General features: G+C 49.4%; 1 protein-coding gene across 1 annotated transcript in view; it reads left to right on the forward strand.

Moving 5' to 3' along the window:
- Positions 1–22,212, forward strand: part of Spire2 (spire type actin nucleation factor 2) — a 39,559-nt gene that overhangs the window by 15,215 nt on the left and 2,132 nt on the right. The window contains exons 3-13 of the mRNA XM_028880900.2: positions 8,728–9,084; positions 11,419–11,499; positions 11,614–11,778; positions 12,412–12,498; positions 12,873–12,996; positions 14,100–14,269; positions 14,776–14,965; positions 16,736–16,851; positions 20,340–20,474; positions 20,644–20,711; positions 22,137–22,164. Coding sequence (XP_028736733.1) covers positions 8,728–9,084; positions 11,419–11,499; positions 11,614–11,778; positions 12,412–12,498; positions 12,873–12,996; positions 14,100–14,269; positions 14,776–14,965; positions 16,736–16,851; positions 20,340–20,474; positions 20,644–20,711; positions 22,137–22,164 — 1,521 coding nt within the window. The remainder of the gene's footprint in view (positions 1–8,727; positions 9,085–11,418; positions 11,500–11,613; positions 11,779–12,411; positions 12,499–12,872; positions 12,997–14,099; positions 14,270–14,775; positions 14,966–16,735; positions 16,852–20,339; positions 20,475–20,643; positions 20,712–22,136; positions 22,165–22,212) is intronic.

Consider the following 22,212-nt stretch of genomic DNA (forward strand, 5'->3'; position numbering starts at 1 on the left):
CTTACATTTTTGTTTTTTGTGGGTTTTTTTTTTGTTTTTCTTTTTGTTTTCTTTTTTGAGATAGGGTCTCTCTACCTAGCCCTGACTATCCTAGAACTCACTATGCAGACTAAGTTGGCCTTGAACTCACAGAGATCCACTTGTTTCTGTCTTCCAAGTGCTAGGATTAAAGGCTTGTGCCAGTACACCGGGCTGGCACTACATCTCACCACCACACATAATTCTTAATGCCAGTGACAAGATAGCCCTGCTACCTTGGGATGCTGTCACCTAAGCGATGCCACTGTGTGTCATGTAGGAACTCTGTGAAGATGGTATTTTTACATATAGGCAGCTGTAAACTGGGGGGAGAACAACTTTCTTTCTTTTTTTTTTTTTTAAAGATTTATTTATTATGTATACAGTGTTCTGCCTGCATGTATGCCTACAGCCAGAAGAAGGCACCAGATCTCATTATAGATGGTTGTGAGCCACCATGTGGTTGCTGGGAATTGAACTCAGGACCTTTGGAAGAGCAGCCAGTGCTCTTAACCGATAAGCCATCTCTCCAGCCCGAGAACAACTCTTTCTAAGACATCTACATTGTCATGTGGCTGCCAGTTATCTGTATTCACAGCTGTATAATATCCAAGATAGTTTATTTCTCTAAGTCCATGTCTGCTGGCTGGAAGGTCAGCCGACCCTTGTTGTCCAGAGTTCACAGAGGTGAAACTGTTACCTACCACCTAAAGGATAAAATCCTTGTAAAAGCTTTGAATGAGGGAGTCTCATATGAACTATTCTCAGAGGCCCAAATGTTAACCTGAAACGCTCCATCCCAGGAAAGAGCGTGAGGGGAGCCACTCAAAACCTATGCTTCATTCTGGCTACTTAGGTTTCAAGAACTGCCCAGGCAGCCCCTCTAATTGCAGTCAGATTCCAGACTGATGGCCATGCTTGACCGTGCAGGTTGGAGGTCCTGAGACTGGGCAGCTGCCCAGGATTTTCCTAATGGAAAGCATTCTTTGTGTTCCAGAGAAAGTTTCCAGCGAGTTTGGGCACAGAAAAGCTTTTTACCAAAGAAGCCATCAGATAAGAGGCTTGCTGGAGTTAACCCTTCCCTCACGTGTTGTTAGTGTAGGCCAGCACTCCGGAAAAAGAGCGGCCTGGATGGATGGGGTTACCTCTCTGCAGGGTGCACTGGCATGGGCAGGAGGGCTTCCTGCTTGCTTCCCAGCCTGTCTTCCTCCATGGAGTCATGTGGTTTCCATGGAGACTGTGCCTCACACCTGAGCCTCACCGAGCTATGAAGCACACTAGAGATCATGCACCACCTTGCCCTTACCTGGCATCTACCTCTACGACCAATGGATTTACTGTGTGACCTCTCCGTGTTTCTGTCCCCTTACCGTGCCAGCTTTCCCTCTCCCTAGTCATACCCAAGAGCGGTCCTGAGATCATCTCTGGAGTCTCCAGTTTCTCAGGGTCCTCCATCCTGGCTGCTGGCCAAAGCCCTGCTGTTTGCCACCTGTCAGGTGTGACCAGCCCCTAAGATGTTAGTGCCATGCCCTCTTCCTCTGCATTCAGGGTGTGCCTTGGGAACAGTCTATGACTTGAACCTGCTTAAAGTAGAGATAAAAGTAGGGTGAGGGCAGTCCCGAGGGTGGTCCAGGGCTTTGGTCCACTGTGAACCCTTTCCACCAGTCTTGATGAGTCAGGGGTCACCTTCCTCAGACCCCTTAGGCTCCAGCGTCTTCTGAGATGCCCCCGTAGGATCCAGAGACCCTTATCTCTTGCCTGACTCTGGCTTTGGCCTGTTATTGCTCTGCCTGCCTCAGGCTCAGATTTCCTGGGATACTTTGCTAGCCACAAATGAGTGGAGAGGCCACTGGGGCAAGGTAGTACTAGAGAGTGGACAGTCTCCTGATGAGGCTATGGCTCCATCTGCTATGGCAGTGTCCTCTCACCCTAGCAATTGTAACAGAAAACTTAGAGCATAGCACAAACAGGACCAGCTCCAAGGGCTAGCTTGGCCAGCTTCTAGCTGTGATGAAGTGGCCTAGCATCTCTATGCCTCTGTCCCTCTGTGTGTGAGACAGGAGGTTGTGTCAGTGGGTTGTTGAGGTTAAACAGGAAGTTTTACATAGGCTTAGCATAGTGTCTACATAGCAGAGCTGTTATTTTTGTGTGTATGTGCCTACGATAGTCTTTTCTTTCTTCTGAACAAATATTTTATGTATATGTATGTGTTTGTATTTATTTATCTATTTATTTTGCTTGCATGTATGTCTATGTACTATGTACATACCTGGCACCTGAGGAGGTCATAAGAGGGTGTTGGATCCTCTGTAACTGGAGTTATGGAAAGTTGTGAGCCACCATGCAGGTACTTGAAATTGAACCCAGGTCCTCTGGAGGAGCACCCAATGCTCTTAACCATAGAACCCATCTCTCCAGTCCCAGATAGTCTGTCCAAAGAAGGAAAATATGAAAACCATTCATTCAGTAGTACTGGAGATTGATCCTCAGGTCTTGCATGTGCTAGGTAATATCTCCAGCCTCAGTTTATCTTTTTCAGCAAATCCTACCAGTGTGTGCCACCACAACCGGCTCAGTTTATCTTTTTATTTTGCGATGGGGTTTCACTAAATTGTCCAGGCTGGCCTCAGACTTACTCTGTAGTCCAGGAAGGTCTTAAACTTGCTGTCTTCCTGCCTCTGCCTCCTGAGCAGCTGGGATTAACAAGCTGTGTCATCAAATCCTGCCTGTAAGCCTCATATTTATATTTATTTGTTTTTTTTTTTTTTTTTTTTTTTTTTTTTTTTTTTTTTTTTTTAGCTTACAAACTGTATGGCCGTGGCAGGCTTCTTGCTAACTGTGCTTATAGCTTAAATTAATCCATTTCCATAAATCTGTACCTTGCCACGTGGCTCGTGGCTTACCAGCATCTTCACATGCTGCTGGTCATGGCGGCGGCTGCAGTGTCTCTCCGCCTCAGCCTTCTGCTTCCCAGAATTCTCCTCTCTCCTTGTCCCACCTACTTCCTGCCTGGCCACTGGCCAACCAGTGTTTTATTTATTGACCAATCAGAGCAATTTGACATATAGACCGTCCCACAGCACTTCCCCTTTCTTTTTTTTAAAAGGAAGGTTTTAACTTTTACACATCTCCAAAGTCAGCTTGGTATATTTGGGAATTTGGGCGTAGCTTCTCTAACTACTTCCTGCTGGAGGGGGGCGCTGTATCTTATGGGGACACAAAGAAAATTTTAGGATCATGGAGTAGTCCGTGAGACCGTATCGTCTGAGCCAGTTGCCTTGAAACGATTCTGGATGTTGGATCATCTGGGCCATGGTGTCATCGGAGACCTTTCAGGTGGTCTTGGCTGGTCAAACCTGATGTATCTTAATCTGGAACAAATCCATAGCCTCTGGCTTTCTGTAGAAACAAAAGCAGAGCCTCTTTTCCAAAGCAACATATCCTTATAGCCAAATTTTGAAGTCAAGGTACCTTTAAAATAAACATTTTGGCATAACTCAACAGCTTTTGCAATCAAATGTTTTTCTTCAGTTACGAATATCAAAGAGAACATAATCCAGATTCTCTGTGTGGTAGCCATCTTTATGTGGCTTATGTTTTATATTACCTTGAGCCTATTGCTTTAAACTGCAGCCTTCTTAGCACTGTGGCTGCTGACTCCGCCCACTTCAGCTTCCCAACATGGCAGTGGTACGTTTTCCGCCAGCTCTGGGAGCCATCAACTCTCAGAAATAGTGGGTCTATGCTTCTTATCAAAGCAGCGTGTAGCCCAGAAACCTCTTTTTGTTTTGTACTAGCAAAGGCTAAATCCACCATGCAGCTTAATGTGCCACTTGCAGAGGCCTCATTCCCGCCATACTGCAGATTGAGCGCACACGCCAGGATCCTGCCAGTAACTCAAACCGGCAGCTGCTGCTCATTTGAGGGAGACAATTAGGAAGCTGTTTTTAGCTCCGTTTTAGAATCTTTTCTCAGGCTTTAGGTGGAAACTCTTGCCCTCTCGTTGGGCGCCATTTGTAGCTTGAGTTTTCCTGCCTTGCCCACAGTCAGGACAAATCTTTGTCACCCGCCAGTCCCACAGCCGCTCAGACCCAACCAAGTAAACACAGAGACTTATATTGCTTACAAACTGTATGGCCGTGGCAGGCTTCTTGCTAACTGTGCTTATAGCTTAAATTAATCCATTTCCATAAATCTATACCTTGCCACGTGGCTGGTGGCTTACCGGCGTCTTCACATGCTGCTGGTCATGGCGGCGGCTGCAGTGTCTCTCCCATATTTATTTGTTTTAAGACGGGTTTTCATTGTGTAGCCCAGGCTGGCCTCAAGGTTAGGGTTTTCTTGCCTCAGCCTCTCAAGTGCTGGGACCACAGGTCTGTGTCTTCTCATCCAAATTTATGAAAGTCCTTCGCAACATAAAAAGCAAGTGCTATGCAAATGAGGGACACTGTTAATCCCCCTGTGCATTCAGCTATGCTGGCCGCCCATTGCCGTGTTCCCGTCTGACTAAACCTAACTGAGGCAGGGGGTTGGTCACTTGGGCTTGAGAATCAAGGTGCAGGCAGCATCTGGGAGGGGGGGTGAACACAAAACAACATCCTCCTCCAGTGCACCCCCCAGAGCCACTGTCCCCAGGTCATTGATGGTAAGCTGTGAAGACAGGCTTCCTTGCCAAGTGGCATAGAGAAACGCTGAGGTAAGAGGACTCTGCAGAAAGACCTCAGAGATGCTCGATGTGCTTTTAAAAAAAGAATTACTGAGGCTGGAGAGACGGCTCATCAATTAAGAGTACTGGCTGCTCTTCTCGATGATCTGGGTTTGATTCCCAGCACCCACGTGGCAGCTCACACTGTCTTTAACTGCAGTCCCTGGGGAACTGGCACCCTATTTTGGCCTCCACAGGCACTGAATGCATGAGATACACAGATACACAGGCAGAACACCCATACACACAAAATAAAATGAAAAAAAAATTAAAGAGTTATTATCAGGCATGATGAACATGCTTATAATCTTTTGGGAAGTTAAGACAGGAGGCTTAAAACTTGGAGGCCAGCCAAGGCTACATAGCAAGACCCTGTCTCAAAATAAGTATTATGGAGATTTTCAGGAAGCCCAGTCAACTGAAGCACCGAGAGCCTCTCACAGTGAGTTCCGCCAGTCCCCAGGGTCTGCCCCTGTGCCCTCAGTGTCTGCATGCTCCACCACATGCCCTCAGGAGTCTGCATGCTCCATCACTTGCCCTCAGTGTCTGCATGCTCCATCACATGCCCTCAGGTGTCTGCATGCTCCATCACATGCTCTCAGGTGTCTGCATGCTCCATCATATGCCCTCAGGTGTCTGCATGCTCCATCACATGCCCTCAGGTGTCTGCATGCTCCATCACATGCCCTCAGTGTCTGCATGCTCCATCACATGCCCTTAGGTGTCTGCATGTTCCACCACATGCCCTCTGGAGTGGTTATTGTTTAGAGTGCTTCCTCCCTGCTTTGGTCAGGTTAAATGTATAGACATAGAAAAGTTACATTTCTTTAAAAAGATATGAGGCTGGATATGGTATGGTGGAGTGTGCCTGCAATTCCAACACTCAGGAGGCTGAAGCAGGAGAATCATAAGTTTGAGGCCAGCTAGAGCTACAGAGATACCCTGTCTCAAATAACAAACAACTAGCTGAGCATAGGCCTGTAGTCCCAGCTCTGGGGAAGAGGAGGTAGGAGGATTAGGAGTAAGCTTCATGAGATACTACCTCAAAAAAACAAACAAATAAAAGCAAACAGAGGGCCTAAAGAGATGGCTTGTCAGCTAAGAACATCAGCTGCTCTTCCAGAGAACATTGGTACCCACGTGGGTACTCACAAATGATCTGTAACACCAATTCTAGGGGATCTCACGCCCTCTCCTGGCATCTGTAGGTACTGCATGTATGTGGTGCACAGAGGTACAAGCAGGTAAAATACCAATCAATACACAGAAAAATAAAATAAATTAATTGCTTTAAAAAGAAAACCAGGTGGAAGTGGTGCACACCTTTATTCCCAGCACTTGGGAGGCAGAGACAGGTAGATCTCTGTGAGTTCAAGGCCAGCCTGGTCTACAGAATGAGTTCCAGGACAGCCAGGGATACACAGAGAAACTCTTGACTCAAAAAACAAAACAAAACAAAAGAAATAAAGAGAAGAAAAATAGTGCTGGAGAGTTGGACCAGAGGTTAAGAGTACTTGTTCTTTCAGAGGACCCAGGTTCAATGCCTAGTATACACATGACAGCTCACAACTGTCTGTAACTCCCTCTTCAGAGTGTACTAGGCACATACAGGGTACACATGCATGTATTTGTGTAGAATGCTCATACACATAATTTTTCTTTTTAGTTGGGATAGTGGTGCACACCTTTAATCCCAGCGCTTGGGAGGCAGAGGTAGGCTGATCTCTGTGAGTTGAAGCCAATGTGGTCTGCATAGTGAGTTCCAGGACAGGTAGGTAGAGAGACTCTGACTCAAAAAAACAACCAAACAAACAAACAACAAAGTATAATGAAGTATACTATTTTTCTTTTTGAGACAAGGTCCAACTGTATAACCCTGGCTGGTCTAAAACTTGGGCTGGCCTCAAACTCACTAGCTCCTCTACCTGCTGAGTGCCAGGATTAAAGGTGTGAGCTGTTTGCTCAGCATGACATAATTTGTGTGTGTGTGTGTGTGTGTGTGTGTGTGTGTGTGTGTGTGTGTGTACAGATGTCAATTTGTCCTTACAATGATGTGAGTCAGCTGTTACTGTAACAGACTCCTCGGATAATCAGAAAGGTGAGGTTTGGCTGGGAGTGTGGCTCAGTGGTAGAGTGCATACTCAGCATGCCACATGGCTCTGGTTCAAGCGCCACAAAGGGAGAAGGGCTGTTTTGGCTCACAGTTTCGGAAGTTTCAGTTCATGGCCACATAGTTCTAATGCTTTGGGACTATGGTGATGTAACACATTCATGGCAGGATTTCATGGAGGAGAAGGCTGCTTATCTTTTGGCTGGGTGTGAAAAGAAGAAAAGTTGGAGTCCAGTTTCCAATAGCTCCTCCCAGGCCACACCTTCAGTGAGCAGAAGACTTCCCACTCAACACTCTTTCTTTCTTTCTTTCTTTCTTTCTTTCTTTCTTTCTTTCTTTCCCTTCCTTCTTTCCTTCCCTCCCTCCCTCCCTCCCTCCCTCCTTTCCTTCCCTTCCTTCCTTCCTTTCGATGGGGTCTAACTATGTAGCCCAGGCTGGTCTGGAACTCACTATGTAGCACAGGCTGGCCTGGGACACACAGAAATCTGTCCGACTCTGTTTCCCAAATGCTGGGATTAAAGGTGTGCACCATGCCCAGCAAGCCTGCCTCTTAAAAGTTCTACCAGTTCCCAATGGAAGCAAGCTGAGAACTACAGCTTTAACACATGGGCCTTTGGGAGACATCTAAGAATTAAACTCTAGGGCTGGGTATGATATGGTGGTAGAGTATTCTCATATCATGTGTGGAGTCCTGGGTTTGGTACCCAGCACTGCAAAATAAAAAAATAAAAATAATAAAAAAAGAAGCCCCCCAGCTCCCAAAACTCCAGTGGTTAAACAGCATCACAGCAGTGGTCACCGCATCAACCGGGCCTTCTCCTTTGATTTCAGCCACCCTGTTATATTACACGAGAAGCTAATGCTTAGCTGGGTTATCTCATTCCTAATTATGTTTGGGGGGGTCATACATACTGTGCAGTCAGCACCAGAGTTAAGATAAGTCGTCTCCTTTATGTAAAAGGCATCTTGAGCCTTCCCATCCCAGCTGTGCCCCAGCTCAGGGAGGGGGCTACTAACTTCTCTTGCCGTGGATGGGCTCAGCTTGTTTGAGTCATGGTAACAGGACGACACTGTATAACATTTTTTCAGCTGATCTGTGGTATATATGTGTGTTTGTCTGTTTCCTGTTCTATAGTGCCCCGCTGTGGGCACATACCTGTCCCCACGAAGAGCACATGAGTAGTTTATGAACAAACCTTGGGTGGATGTACTTTTCCATTTTCCGGGTTAAATGCCAGGGAGGTGGGGAGGTGTTGAATCACATGTTCCATGCATATTGGTAAGAATTTTCCTGTTTTCTGAAGTGACTGTGCTCTTTGGGGGACATCTTTTTAACAGTGGTCCATGTTTGGTTTGTGCTGTGATTCCCCTCTGGCAAAGAGGTGTTATTTCTTTTTTTTTAATGATTTATTTGTTTTTATTTGATGTATATCAATTGGTGTTTTACCTGCATGTGTGTCTGTGTGAGGGGGTTGGAGCCCCTGGGACTTGAGTTACAGACAGTTGTGAGCTGCCATGTGGGTGCTGGGAATTGAACCCAGGTCCTCTAGAAGAGCAGCCTATGCTCTTAACTGCTGAACCATCTCTCCAACCCCAAGAGGTGATATTTCTATATCATCATTATAAGCCTCTTTTTTTGTTTTGTTTTTTCGAGACAGGGTTTCTCTGTGTAGCTTTGCGCCTTTCCTGGAACTCAATTTGGAGACCAGGCTGGCCTCGAACTCACAGAGATCCACCTGCCTCTGCCTCCCGAGTGCTGGGATTAAAGGCGTGCGCCACCACCGCCCGGCGGCATCTCTGTCTTATGATGGAGGGTGCTGCTGGTTGTGGGCTCCAGTGCCCTTGTGGCTCGGAATGCTGTCTCTGCTGACCATATGACATCTCTGTCCCTTAGATGGTGCAGTCCCTGGGCTTCGCTATCTACCGTGCCCTGGACTGGGGCTTAGATGAGAGTGAGGAGCGAGAGCTGAGCCCACAGCTGGAGAGGCTCATCGACCTCATGGCCAACAGCGACTGTGAGGACAGCAGCTGTGGAGCAGCGGATGAGGGCTATGGGGGTCCAGAAGAGGAGGAGGAGGCCGAGGGCGGCCCCCGAGCCGTGCGAACCTTTGCCCAGGCCATGCGGCTGTGCGCTTCTCGCCTGACCGACCCCCATGGCGCACAGGCCCACTACCAGGCAGTGTGCCGGGCCCTTTTTGTGGAGACGCTGGAGCTTCGTGCCTTCCTGGCCCGGGTGAGGGAGGCCAAGGAGGTGAGTGAGATATGGGCTGCAAATGGAAGGGCTGATGCTGGGTGGAGTGAGGGGGATGGATGGGACATGGGGTGCAAACCGGGTGGGAATGGGACTAGGGAGGCGATGGGGCCCCATCCTCGGATGTCCAGCAGGGGTTAAGGTCTCTGGTGCCTGACTGCGCCTTCCTAGGAATACCCATAACTTCCCCTCCCCCATGCTGGGCAGTGCCCAAAATGTTTCCTACATTTTTAACTGCATGCCTTCTTTTCCCTGGGTTTTCAGAGAAGGGAATCAGTCAGTGGCCCCTGGCCCTCACCCCTGTTGCCTCTCAATTAGCCATTTTCCTCCCTGCCCCCTCCTTCATCTCTGCAAGAGGGAGATCTGCTTACTGCTCACTGGCTGGCCTCTCTGAGCCCCAGTTCCTTCTGAAAATGGGATGCTAAAGACGGCCACTTCTCCCCTTGGGGCACCACACAGGCAGGTCCATGGACTTGGAGACTTGGGGTGGGCTGGTGAGAACCCCTCAGACATTTACTGTGCTTGCCACAGTCCTACTTCATTCTTTGGTGGTCTCCTGTCTTACAAATGAGCAGATGCTACCTCTGAGAGTCAGGGTCCCTCAGCCCAGTGTCAGAGCCTGTCTGGGATACAGCCGGCTCCTAAACTGGGTTCCCTCTAGGCTGTCCTGATTTCCCCGACACAGAGTCAGGGCTTGGCATCTTGTGACTGGCTCCATTCTTCCTTGGAGGAGAACCGTTTTTCCCCTGTGAAGTAGGCTGTCCAGGCCTCTGTGAACATTTCACTGATGATGAAAGGGGCACTGGGAACAGGTCAGGTGAGGGTCAAGTCAGTCTCTCTTGCTCAGGTAGCAGAAGTTGATTTTTAAGTTAGTTGATGTTGGTTTCTGGTTCCACCCTGCCCTTTTCTGTGCCATATCCCTTTTCCTGTGGCCTAGCAGGGCCATAGCTAGCATCCTGACCCTTGGAGCCTGCATAGGCTTTCAGGGATGTTTGAGTGACGGAATCTGGGACCCAGCTTGAACCCATTGATCCTCACTTGCCACTGTCACATGCCAGTCTTGGGAGGCTCTCCACTTAGCTCCCAGTATTCCGTGCGCCATCCCCACCTTCCCGCTCAGCTCCTCTTCCCTCTCAGCTCCTCCCTGGCGTCTCAGAGACACTCTCTGCCTGTGCTCCCTGTGGCTGGCAGGTGGTCCTTGGGTTTTTGTCCTTCTGTGAACATGGTCTGTTGTGTTGCTCAGATCAATTCCTTACCCAGACAAATGAGCTTTAGCAGGAGCACATACCTCTACACTCCATTCCACTGATCCCAGAGACAGTCAGGGGATGGGTGCTGGGGATACAGGGTCCTGGACAGACACACCTGGGCTTGTCTGGGCTGGTGATTTTGGACAGGTGCGTAGGGTCAGGTGTAGCTATTCTAAGTAGGACAGGAGAGCCATCCTCTATGCCCTTTGCCCAGGAGTCCCACACAATAGTGTGTCTTAACGCAGTTTGGCAAATAGCTTAAGGTGAAAGCCAGGGTAACTGGTTCTGTCTTCATTGGGTGCTGCTGAAGGGCAGATGCTTCTCTACTGTGGGGAGTTAGTGAAAGCAGAAGCCCCAGGCTGCCCCCTAGACCCAGAACCATCAAAGCAGCAAATCTGGCATCTTTCCCCAAATTCCTAGTTGCCTGAGTCCCTGGCATCTTTCCTGGGCCCTCACCATGATATTAGCACTCCATATCTGGACAGCCTCCTGCTGGTTAACTCATTCCGGTCATCTGCCTTCATCAATTCCGCCAGTCCTTGAAGACTAACACTTGCCACACTGTGCTGGGCTCCAGACTTAGAACAGCAGCTGAGGAAGCATACACAGCCTCTAAGAGATGGGTTTTGGTGACCTCTAGTATGGGTCGTGCATAAGAGAAGCAGCCACGAGAAAGGGTGGGCTCGTGGGCTCGTGGGCTGGCCAGAGTGTCCTGAGTGAACTGAAATCTGGAGGGCAACAGGGAGTGCTTCTCCTTCTGCATCAACCACCTGTGAAGGACAGTGTCTCTCTGAGACATGTGGGTCAGATGGGAGCCAGTGCATGTGGACACTAGGCTCTCTCTCACCAGGCCCTGCTCAAGAGAAGCCATTAGAGAGAAGATTAAAAGTTCCCTGTGCCATTCCAAAGCTATGGTATAGTTTCCTCAGATCTTTCCAAGCTCTGATGCCTGGGCCAGGTGCCTTTGTGACCCCTTTTTAGCTGGCTGAGTGCTAGAGAAGTGCCTCCTGCTAGATGGGATTTGCAGGGTCCTGCTGTGTCCACTCCTCTGCCATTTCTACACTAACTAGACATGTGGTCCCAGATGCTGCAGAAGCTGGGGGAAGATGAGCCACGGGTAGAGAAGCCACTGGCCGAGCTCGACCACCTGGGACACACAGACTGGGTAAGACATGGACCCCTCCTGACCTGGGACAGAGGAGAGCACAATACACCCAGAAAGGTTTGTGCCGGGAGAGCTGTGGGTGCCAGAGCTGAGGCCATTTCTTGTCTGGGTCAGGCCCGGCTCTGGGTCCAGCTCATGCGGGAGCTACGTCATGGGGTGAAACTGAAGAAAGTGCAGGAGCAGGAGTTTAACCCGCTGCCCACCGAGTTCCAGCTCACCCCCTTCGAGATGTTGATGCAGGACATCCGTGCCAGGAACTATAAGCTGCGCAAGGTCATGGTGAGCCCCCGCCCTGTTGTCCTCCACCAGCACCCCGGGCCCTGTTCCCTTCTGCAAGTTCTTACCCTGCTGCCGTCGACTAGTGGCCCTGCCCTCTGTCTCTACTAGCACCCTTGCCCTGTTCTTTGTGCTTGAGTAGAGTTTGATGCTCATCTGCAGATATGAATAGGCAGATGTGGCTGGTTTCCACAGCTCTTGGTTGTATTGGGAATACGGTATAATAATTAGGGAAAGGAGGAGGTTCTTGAGGGTCAGGAGGGACCCTAAGAGCCAGCCACCTTTTCCCATGTAACACACATATACATAGCCTTATGTGCACTGGTATCACTCTTCTGACTACCCCTGAGATGGGTCCTACAGCCCCATTTCCTGAAGAATCTTAGGTTCAGGAAGCTCAGGCATTTGAGTTTAGGACTCACTAGACCTTGAACGTTGTAGCCACTGCTGGATGTGGCCCACGTATCTGCTGTGTACCTGTTAGAGAAGCCGCTGAGTCCCAGGGAACAGAGGCCATAGGAGGGAAGCTGGCTGTGAAGACGAGGCTGTAGTCAGGGCTGTGTGAGCCCCTCCTGGTCACCCTTACACCAGCAGTTGGCCCTTGCGAGCTCAGGGTGACCCTCATTCTCCTGGCAGGTTGATGGGGACATCCCTCCCAGAGTGAAGAAGGATGCACACGAGCTCATCCTGGACTTCATCCGCTCTCGGCCCCCACTAAAGCAGGTACCAGCTCTGCACTTCCTCCTCTGGAGATTGTGGGCCCTGCCACTCTCCTGTGACCAACCCGGGAGGTGTCTTGTCACGTCCACTTTCTGAGGGAGGCCATTGAGGGCTCTTTTGCCTGTTGGCTGGATGGCTGGACATGATCTCTGGCATAGGGCTTCTGGGTCTGTGTCTTCTTCCTCTTGGGGAGAACTTTTAGCCATTTTTACACCTCACACCAGGTGTGCACAAAGCCTCCTTGGCTAGTGCTTCCTTCTGAGGTGCCGAGAGGTCGCACTGAGTCTCCCGGACTACTCCAGCATGTCCCTCCTCTAGAGCAGGCCCGTGTCACCACCTGCCTCCCCTTCCCACTTAGTGTGTCATGTCGGCGACAGGTCTCGGAGAGACGGCTTCGCCCTATACCACAAAAGCAGAGAACGCTGCATGAGAAGATCCTGGAGGAAATCAAGCAGGAACGGAGGCTTCGTCCAGTAGGGGCCCAGCACCTGGGTGCCCGTGGTGAGTAAGGGCGGGGGTGAGTGATGGGGAGAAGACATCCCCCAGTGGGCCTTGCTGGGGCTACTGATCAAATCTGAGGACTGTTGGCCCCGAGAGTCCTGTATGGGTAGAGGACCCAGGACCCCTTAATTTTTTTTTTAACTGTAAACTTAGAGGAGTTATAATGGCCTTGTGAAGTGAAATAAGGCTGTCCTCTAGGTTTTGATCAGATTTTGCCTTTATATGTTGTTATAGTGGATGACAGATCTCAACATTTGGGAGTCAAATGAAATAAAAGTCAAGTTTCTAAGTGACTGGAAGCCAGACATACATTCAGATATTTGAGACTCGTTCTTCCTTGCAAAATAAGGATGGTGACCTTCAACCCTGCTTCTGCCAGGCCTTTGGGAGGCCAGGCGGCTCTCCTCTAGCTAGAGCTACTCACAGTTAACTGGCTCAGCAGCCTTCGGTTTCCCCTTCTAAGTGGAGAATTAAACCAAGTGGTTGGTGCTCAGGAAGCTGCTCACTTCCATGTTGGCCTTCTTCCCGTCCTCCCCACTCACGGCCCACGTCTGCCCTGGCCTCCTCGTCCTCCCCACTCACGGCCCACGTCTGCCCTGGCCTCCTCATCCTCTCCACTCACTGTCCACTGCTTCCCTGGCCTCCTCGTCCTCCCCACTCACTGTCCACTGCTGCCCTGGCCTCCTCGTCCTCCCCACTCACTGTCCACTGCTGCCCTGGCCTCCTCGTCCTCCCCATTCACTGTCCACGTCTGCCCTGGCTTCCTCGTCCTCCCCACTCACTGTCCACTGCTGCCCTGGCCTCCTCATCTCCCCATTCACTGTCCACTGCTGCCCTGGCCTCCTCGTCCTCCCCACTCACTGTCCACTGCTGCCCTGGCCTCCTTGTCCTCCCCACTCACTGTCCACTGCTGCCCTGCCCTTCCACATCCTTCCCTGTTCCTGCTGCCTCCTTGTCTTCCTTGCTCATCATCCTCTCTGGCTTCGTGCTCCTCCCCTCCCTGCCCCACACCCACCCTTGCCCTGGTCTCCTTGCCTTTGCTGCTCACTTCCTCTCCCTCTCCACTCACCATCCACCTCTGCCTTTGTTTTTCCTGCCTTCAGGGTTTGGTTCTCTGCCCTGCATCCTCAATGCCTGCTCTGGGGACATCAAGTCCACTTCCTGCATCAACCTGTCTGTCACAGACGCTGGGAGTGGAAGCCAGCGTCCACGGCCCCGGGTCCTGCTTAAAGCCCCCACCTTAGCTGAGATGGAAGAAATGAACACGTCTGAGGTCAGAGAATAGGGGTTCTTCAAAAGATCGTGCTGATGGGGCTGGGAAAGGCTTAATGGGACAGGGGTCTGTTTGGTAAGTTATTTTCTTCTTGTGGCCGGAGGAGTAGCCTGAGTAGCCCTCCGTCAGCGTGAGAAGCTGGCCCCGGTGAGGACCTCAGGCCCGTTAGAATGGAAGATGTCCTCAGTGCTGGCCATCTCAGAGGGCTCAGCCTTCTCCAGAACTGTCGTCTCCAGGGTTTTCAGGAAGACCTCAGGGAATGGTTTGACTAGAGAGAGCTTGCCATGAACTGTCCAGAAGATAGGAGATATGAGCTAGTGATATGTAGAGGACAGTGCGGGGTCTTGGTGGGCTTAGTTAGCACTCCTGGATCCACTGCCTTGGTCCAAGGATGAGCAAGAGGTGCTGGAGGCAGTGGTCAGAACTAGAGGCAGTGGTCAGGGTGGGGTAGCAGTCGGGAGGGGGCGGCGGCAGTCTGGAAGGAGCTGTGCCTGGTGTGCTTTCAGGAAGAAGAGTCCCCCTGTGGAGAGGTGACCCTGAAGCGGGACCGCTCTTTTTCGGAGCATGACCTAGCTCAGCTTCGGAGTGAGATGGTCTCTGGCTTGCAGTCAGTTGCTCAGCCCCCAGGAGGGATGGAGCCACCTCGGGCCAGAGCGGGCAGCATGCACTCCTGGAGACCCAGCACCCAAGACCAGGGTAAGTCTTCACACCGGCTGCTCTTTTCATTTCCATGGACTTGGTGTTACAGCCTCACATCTTCCTCGAGCAGGCAGGTACCCACGGTGTGTAGCTTGTGCCTGCAAGGATAGTGCTGAGTCTCTCACCACCTAAAGCATGCATCCCTGCTTTCAGTGGAGTTTTTTTTTTAAAACCAGCTAACCAACTCATATTCATAGCAAAACATTTCTGCATCCTTAGGGGGTGGAGAGATGGCTCTGTGGTTAAGAGTACTTGCTGCTCTTGCAGAGTATGATTCCCAACACTCACATGGTGACTTATAACCATCTCTTAATTCCAGTTACAGGGAATCCAATGCCCTCCTCTGGCCTCTATGGGCACCAGGCACACAAGTGGTACACATACATATATATACTCATACACATAGAATAAAAATAAGTAAATCAGGCCAGGTTTGGTGGTGCGCACATTTGATCTCAGCACTTGGGAGGCAGAGGCAGGTGGATCTCTGAGCTCATGGCCAGCCTGTTCTACAGAGCGAGTTCCAGGATGGCCAGGGATATACAGAGAAACCCTGTCCTGAAGAGAAAAAAAAAAAAGAAGACGACAAAGAAAGGAAGAAAGCTAAGTAAATCTTTTTAAAGAGAATTCAAATTCTCATGATTCTGTTCCATAGGGATAGTTGTTAGTGGTGGTATCCTGAGATGTAGTAAGGAGGCTGGCATCTCTTTCTTTCTTTTTTCTGTGCACAGCTGGGCTCTTGAAGCACCTGACCTGTCACCAGCCACTGTCCTCCACCAGAGGACTCAAGCTAGAAATAACCCCTCTGGCCTGGGTGCACAGGGGTTAGTCCCATCAGTCAGTGGCTAGACTTACATAAAGAGCTGTCAGTGTTAGAAATGGGTCTGGGGTCCCACGAACATGACCATACAATCCAGAGGGTTTGGGCAAGCCAAAACATTTCAGTTCTGCAGGAGGCTGCACGGCCATGTCAAATCAAGAGGCGACCCCAGTGAGCTTTTAGTTCTTCTTCTTTTTCTTTCTTTCTTTTTGTGTGTGTTGTTTTGTTTTTCAAGACAGGGTTTCTCTGTGGAACAGCCCCAGCTGTCCTGGAACTTGCTCTGTAGACCAGGCTGGCCTCACACTCAGAGATCTGCCTGTCTCTACCTCCTGAGTGCTAGGATTAAAGATATGGGCCACCACACCAGGCTCAGTTTTTATTTCTAAAGGAGTCCTGTGCCTCTGAGTGGTCAGAGCTTGGTCTCATGCTCTTGCATGATTGGCTAATTTATAACGACAGTTGATGAGCAGAATGCAGTGTTCAGCACGGAGTGCAACCCTGAGCATATGTTTTGATATCAGGAAGTACAAACTCTGGCAGAATGTGGGTTTCTGTCATGTAGCTTCCTTACAAAATTTTAAAAGTAATTTTAAAATTTTTAACTTAATCTTTATCTTATGAGTATGGGTGTTTTTTGCATGTATGTGTACCATGTTTGTGTATGTCTGTGTATCACATGGATGCCTGGTACCTGATGAGGTCAGAGGAGGGTTTAGGATTCCTTGGAATTGGAGTCACAGATGGTTGTGATCCACCATGTAGGTACTGGGAATTGAACCTAGTTCCTCTGCAAGAATAAGCGCTCTCAACCGCAGAACCAACTCGAACTCTTTCGGCTTGACTTTGGCTCGTTCCCTCTCCCCACTGGGACATACATGCTGTCCCATTGTCCACGTGGCACAGCACTCCTGCCGGGTGGTCCCAACGGGCCTGTGTTCTTTCTCCAGTTTTCTGTCCTGTGAGTGGCCAGTCCCAGCCTTACCTCAGCTCCGCCTTGCCCAGCAGCTTGAGCTCAGCAGATAAACCGGAGGCCTCTGCACCAGATACCAGACACCTGTGGCTGGTAAGTGACAGGGTAGGTTGCCCTGGATGGCCTCTTCAGCATCATCTTTAACCTTTCACTAGCCTGATGCTCAAGAGAGAGATGGGCAGCATTCCTCAGGATGTGACTGGCTTTGTCTTTGAGGGTACCAGGGTCCAGTTCCCTGTATCTGGGGAGATTGCTCTTTGCTGCCACTTGCCGGTGCACATTGGTACTGCGACCCCAAACCCAGAGAATTGTCTTTCAACCATTTGCCCCTGGCCTAAAGTGCTCTTTGTTCAATTCCAAGGGTGGTCAGGATAATGAACCCTGAATTGTGGGATTTGAGGGCAATACAGTGTTTCAGGGAATGTGCTGTTGGCTGAGACTTTGACATGCTGGTTCCTATCAGCTAGGAGTTTTGTGTTTGTGTGAAGAACTGATACTCTGCCTTGGAGCCCTGACTTGGGCCTGAATTTCACTGTGCAGATTTATCAAATGAAGTAACAGGTAAAAGCTGATGATAGTCTACAGGGCATCCTACATGTGTGTGAAGGGAGATTAACTGTGGGGTGACACTATCATCTCATGAGGCTTGGATTAAAACATGTTAAAATGCTTTAAAAAGTGTAAGTTCTATGTAAGAATAAGGCTATTTATTTATTTGAGTACTTCGCCTGCATGTATGATGTCTGTGCACCATGTGCATGCCTGGTGCCTGCCAAGGTCAGAAGGCATCAGATCCCCTGGAACTGTCATTCCAGATGAGAGTGAGCCAATCTGTGGGTTCTGGGAACTGAACCTGAGTCCCTCTGAGAGAACAGTAAGTGATGCTAATTCCTGACCCATTGCTCCAGCCCCCTCATTAACATTAATTGAAAGGTAATGTCCATATGGTAGAATGAGAGAATGCCTTCAAAAAGTTGCCATTTAACTTATACACACATATACACACACATAAGATTAATACACGTTAAGGAACTGTTTTTAGCTGGACAGTAGTGGCGCATGCCTTTAGCTCCAGCACTTGGGAGGCAGAAGCAGGTGGATCTCTGTGGGTTTAAGGACATCCTGGTCTACAAAGTGAGTTCCAGGATAACTACGGCTATACAGAGAAACCATGTCTCAAAAAACAAAAACAAAACAAACAAAAAAATGACTTCTCAATTTGGCAACTTAAAATAATAAACATTCTCTGGCTGGAGAGATGGCTCAGAGGTTAAGAGCACCATCTGCTCTTCTAGAGGTCATGAGTTCAAATCCCAGCAACCATATGGTAGCTCACAACCACCTACAATGAGATCTAGTGCCCTCTTCTGGCATGCATGTAGGCAAAACACTGTATACATAATAAATAAATAAATCTTAAAAAAAATAATAAACATTCTCTTACAGTTTCTGAGCATTAAAATTTCAGAAGCATCAGCTCTTAAAAACACACTTATTCATTTGTTTTTTACTTATTTGTCATATGTGTTTGGATGTTTTGTCTGCATGAAAGTCTGTGTACCACATGCATGCCATGCCTGTGAGACCAGAAGAGGTGGGTTAGATTCTCTGGGACTGGAGTTACAGATGGTTGTGAGCCACCATATGGGTGCTAGGAATTGAACCTGGGTCCTCTGGAAGAATAGCCAGTGTTCTTATCTACTGAGCCATCTCTCCAGCTCCTTTATTTTTATTTTTGAGACAGTCTCATGTTCTACCTCAGGCTGGCCTGGAGCAAATTATATAGCCCAGGTTGGCCTGGAACAAATCACATAGCCTAGGCTAGCTTCAAACTTGCTTTGCTCTACTTCTGCCTCAGAAGCAATTTAACTAGGGGGTATGGCTATTGTCTTCCTGAGGTTTCAGGTAGAATATAAACAGGGATTGCATACTATGGCAGCTGAAAGCCACAGCATATTTTATGACCAAGTGTCTGCATTGACACACTCTCACTATGCACTGCAAGTGTTAACAAGTCTAACCATTTCTTTGTTTTTCGAGACAGGGTTTCTCTGTGTGGCTTCAGAGCCTGTCGTGGAACTTGCTCTGTAGACCAGGCTGGCCTTGAACTCACAGAGATCCGCCTGCCTCTGTCTCACGAGTGCTGGGATTGAAGGCGTGTGCCACCACCGCCCAGCCCATCTAGCCATTTCTTAAGGCTAGAAAATTAAGGACCATTTCTTGTTCCAGGAAGGAAGGGGCATGTTTTAAAATTCCACAAGTCCCACAGTAGCCTTTCAGTTCTGGGATCTCAAAAAGTACTTTCTGAAAGTTAGGCTATCAAAATCAGAGAACCTGGTGGCTTTTAGTTCTGCCCTAGCCACTGAGAGGTAGCTGCTAACCTCTGCTTGGACATGGGAACTCCTGACTGTAAATACTAACAATAGAAAGACGCTGGAAGTCCTGGGGCCTCAGATCCTGTGGGACATGCAGAAATGCCCGGTGCTGTTCCAGGACTAAGTAGCCCTGCACAGGACTACCAATGCACATCCTAGAAAAAACATCCAGTTACCATCCTTATGGCACCCAGAATGCTGTTCCCCATCTGCCTCCACGAACAAGAGCTAGTGTTCCTGGTACCATGTTAAGAATTGTATGTTGAGGGTTTGGGGATTTAGCTCAGTGGTAGAGCAAGCACAAGGCTCTGGGTTCGGTCCTCAGCTCTGGGAAAAAAAAAAAGAATTGTATGTTGAGCCGGCAGTGGTGGCACACACCTTTAATCCCAGTACTCTGGAGGCAGAGCCAGGCGGATCTTTGTGAGTCCGAGGCCAGACTGCTCTACGGATCGAGATCCAGGAAAGGCACCAAAACAAAACAAACAAACAAAAACAAAACAAAAGAATTGTATGTTGTATTGCCTCAAGGGAGCTGAAGCAGCCCCATTTTACAGAAAAAATAGGCTTAGAAGGTTTAGTGTCTAGTCTTTTTTTTTTTTTTTTGGTTTTTCGAGACAGAGTTTCTCTGTGTAGTTTTGCGCCTTTCCTGGAGCTCACTTGGTAGCCCAGGCTGGCCTCAAACTCACAGCGATCCGCCTGGCTCTGCCTCCCGCGTGCTGGGATTAAAGGCGTGCGCCACCACCTGCCTGGCTAGTGTCTAGTCTTATGCCACACACTAGTAAGGTTAAACCAGGATCACTCACCATACTGCCAGTTAGGGCAGATGGCCTGCTGAGTACAAAAGAGCACACTCGGGGTTAGGTAGGGCAGATGATTCCCAGGGCTTCTGGGGACAGTACAGATCAGGGGCAGAGCGGGGTGGGCAGATTCAGTGGAGAAGGCTGGAGCCATGGTGTGTGTTTGCAAGCAGGAGATGGAGTTTTCTGGCATGGGGTCAGTGAGGACAAGGGATGGGGTCCTGGGGCCCTGGCACTGGAGAACCTTGCTACATCAGCAGGGCCTCCTTGAAGCAGATCCAGCCCCCGGTAGTGAGTGAGCTGATTCACATACTTTAGTAAGTAGCCAGGTTATTTGGACTGAGACCAGGTAACTGTGGGATCCCCAGGATGTTGAGCAAGCAGGACCCTACCTACCCTTTGCCCCCAGGAGTTCAGCCACCCTGTGGAGAGCTTGGCTCTGACTGTGGAGGAGGTGGTGGATGTGCGCCGAGTGCTGGTGAAGGCAGAGATGGAGAAGTTTCTTCAGGACAAGGAGCTCTTTAGCAGCCTTAAGAGGGGGAAGGTGAGACTTGGATGCCCTGGGCAGCAGGGCAGGGGCTGTTCTCATCAACAGAGGGTGGCACCAGGTGTCTGGGTGGTTGGGTAGAAGCCCCGAGGCAAGCACTTGTTGGGACTGGGCTTGGACTCCGGTGGCCTTCCATAGCCACGCTCTAACCTCGCCTCTCCCGCAGATCTGTTGCTGCTGCAGAACCAAGTTTCCCCTGTTCTCCTGGCCGCCGACCTGTCTGTTCTGCAAGAGGTGAGCCTTTATCAGCAGACAGACTAACAAGGGGGATGCTTCACCACACCCAGCCAATTCAGTCTTTTCTTCTTCCTTCCTGTCGTCCCCAACCTCTGAGACAGGGTCTCACTGTACACCCCAGACTGGCCTCAAGCTCATGATCTGCCTGCTTTAGCTGCTTAAGTAGTAGAGACTGTAGGTTAGTGCCACCATGCTTTGTTTAGGTTACATTTATTTATTTATATTTGTTTGGTTGGTTTTGTTTTGTCTTACTATGGAGCCCTGGAACTCACTATGTAGACCAGGGAAGGAACCCATAGAGATCTGCCTGCCTTTGCCTCCAAAGAGCTGGGATTAAAGGCACATGCCACCACATCTGGCTTAGGTTAAATTTAAATAGTGAAGGGACACCCATGTTTAGCCAAGATGGGGTAACTTCCACTTTCTGGCTGAAACAGCCCCAAACAATCAAAGGTTATAAAACAACAGTCTTTAAGACACTGGGCACAGGCAGCTGAAGGAGGCAGATGAGGGAGCTTGTGCTGGCCTTGGGAGTTTCTGCTCACCAACTGGAGCTGGGGCAGGAGGCCGGGGCACTGGAGATCTTAGAGAGGGGTTAGGAGAGGAGAGAGCAGCAGAGAGACCTGGAGATGCCTCCGGGATGTCCTTGAGCACGGAGCAGGCATGCAAAAGGAAGAACAAAGCTTGGAAAAGAACTAGCCTCATCCTAATCCTAAAGCATGGATTGTCAAAATGCAGCCCCTCGCTACATCTCCCTGCTTATTCTGAGAATGAAGGTTTTTTTGTTTTGATTTGTTTCAAGACAGGGTTTCTCTGTGTAGCTTTGGAGCCTGTCCTGGAACTCGCTCTGGAGACCAGGCTGGCCTCGAACTCACAGAGATCCGCCTGCCTCTGCCTCCCCAGTGCTGGGATTACAGGCATGCGCCATCACTGCTCGGCTAGGGTTGAATTTTTTACAAGAGGGAATTTGTTTTTGTTTTCTTTTTAATGAGACAGGACCTCACTATATAGCTTAGGCTAGCCTCAAACTTAATCCTCCAGCCTCAGTGCTAGAACTATAGGTTTGTGTCACCACACCTGGCAGGCATTTACTTCTGAAATTGGATGTGGGAACTTTAAAATGCTAATTGCTATATAAAGCTGAACACCTTACTCGAAGCCATTCTACTTAGATGGTGCTTCTATGGTGAAAGGCAGAAGATACTCCCCAGAGAGATAAGAGGCAGAGGTAAATGAATGTGCTCCAGGAAGATGAAAGATTCCAGAGTAAAGTGAAGGTGAAGTACTGAGTGACCAGGGATGTGGCCAAAAGCAAGGCTGGCTGACTCAGATGTGTGCAGCAGATAAGGAAGGCAGGAGGAGGGGGTTTTTCCTTCCTAGGCCTTCCTGACACTGATCTTGCTTTCTCTCTGTTCCTTCCAGAGCTGTGTGCACTTCCTGCAGTGTGAAGGTGAGGATTCAGGGAACCTTCAGGTCTCGGTGATGTGGGATAGGGATA

The sequence above is a fragment of the Peromyscus leucopus genome, chromosome 5 (assembly GCF_004664715.2).
Source record: "Peromyscus leucopus breed LL Stock chromosome 5, UCI_PerLeu_2.1, whole genome shotgun sequence".
Lineage (NCBI taxonomy): Eukaryota > Metazoa > Chordata > Mammalia > Rodentia > Cricetidae > Peromyscus > Peromyscus leucopus.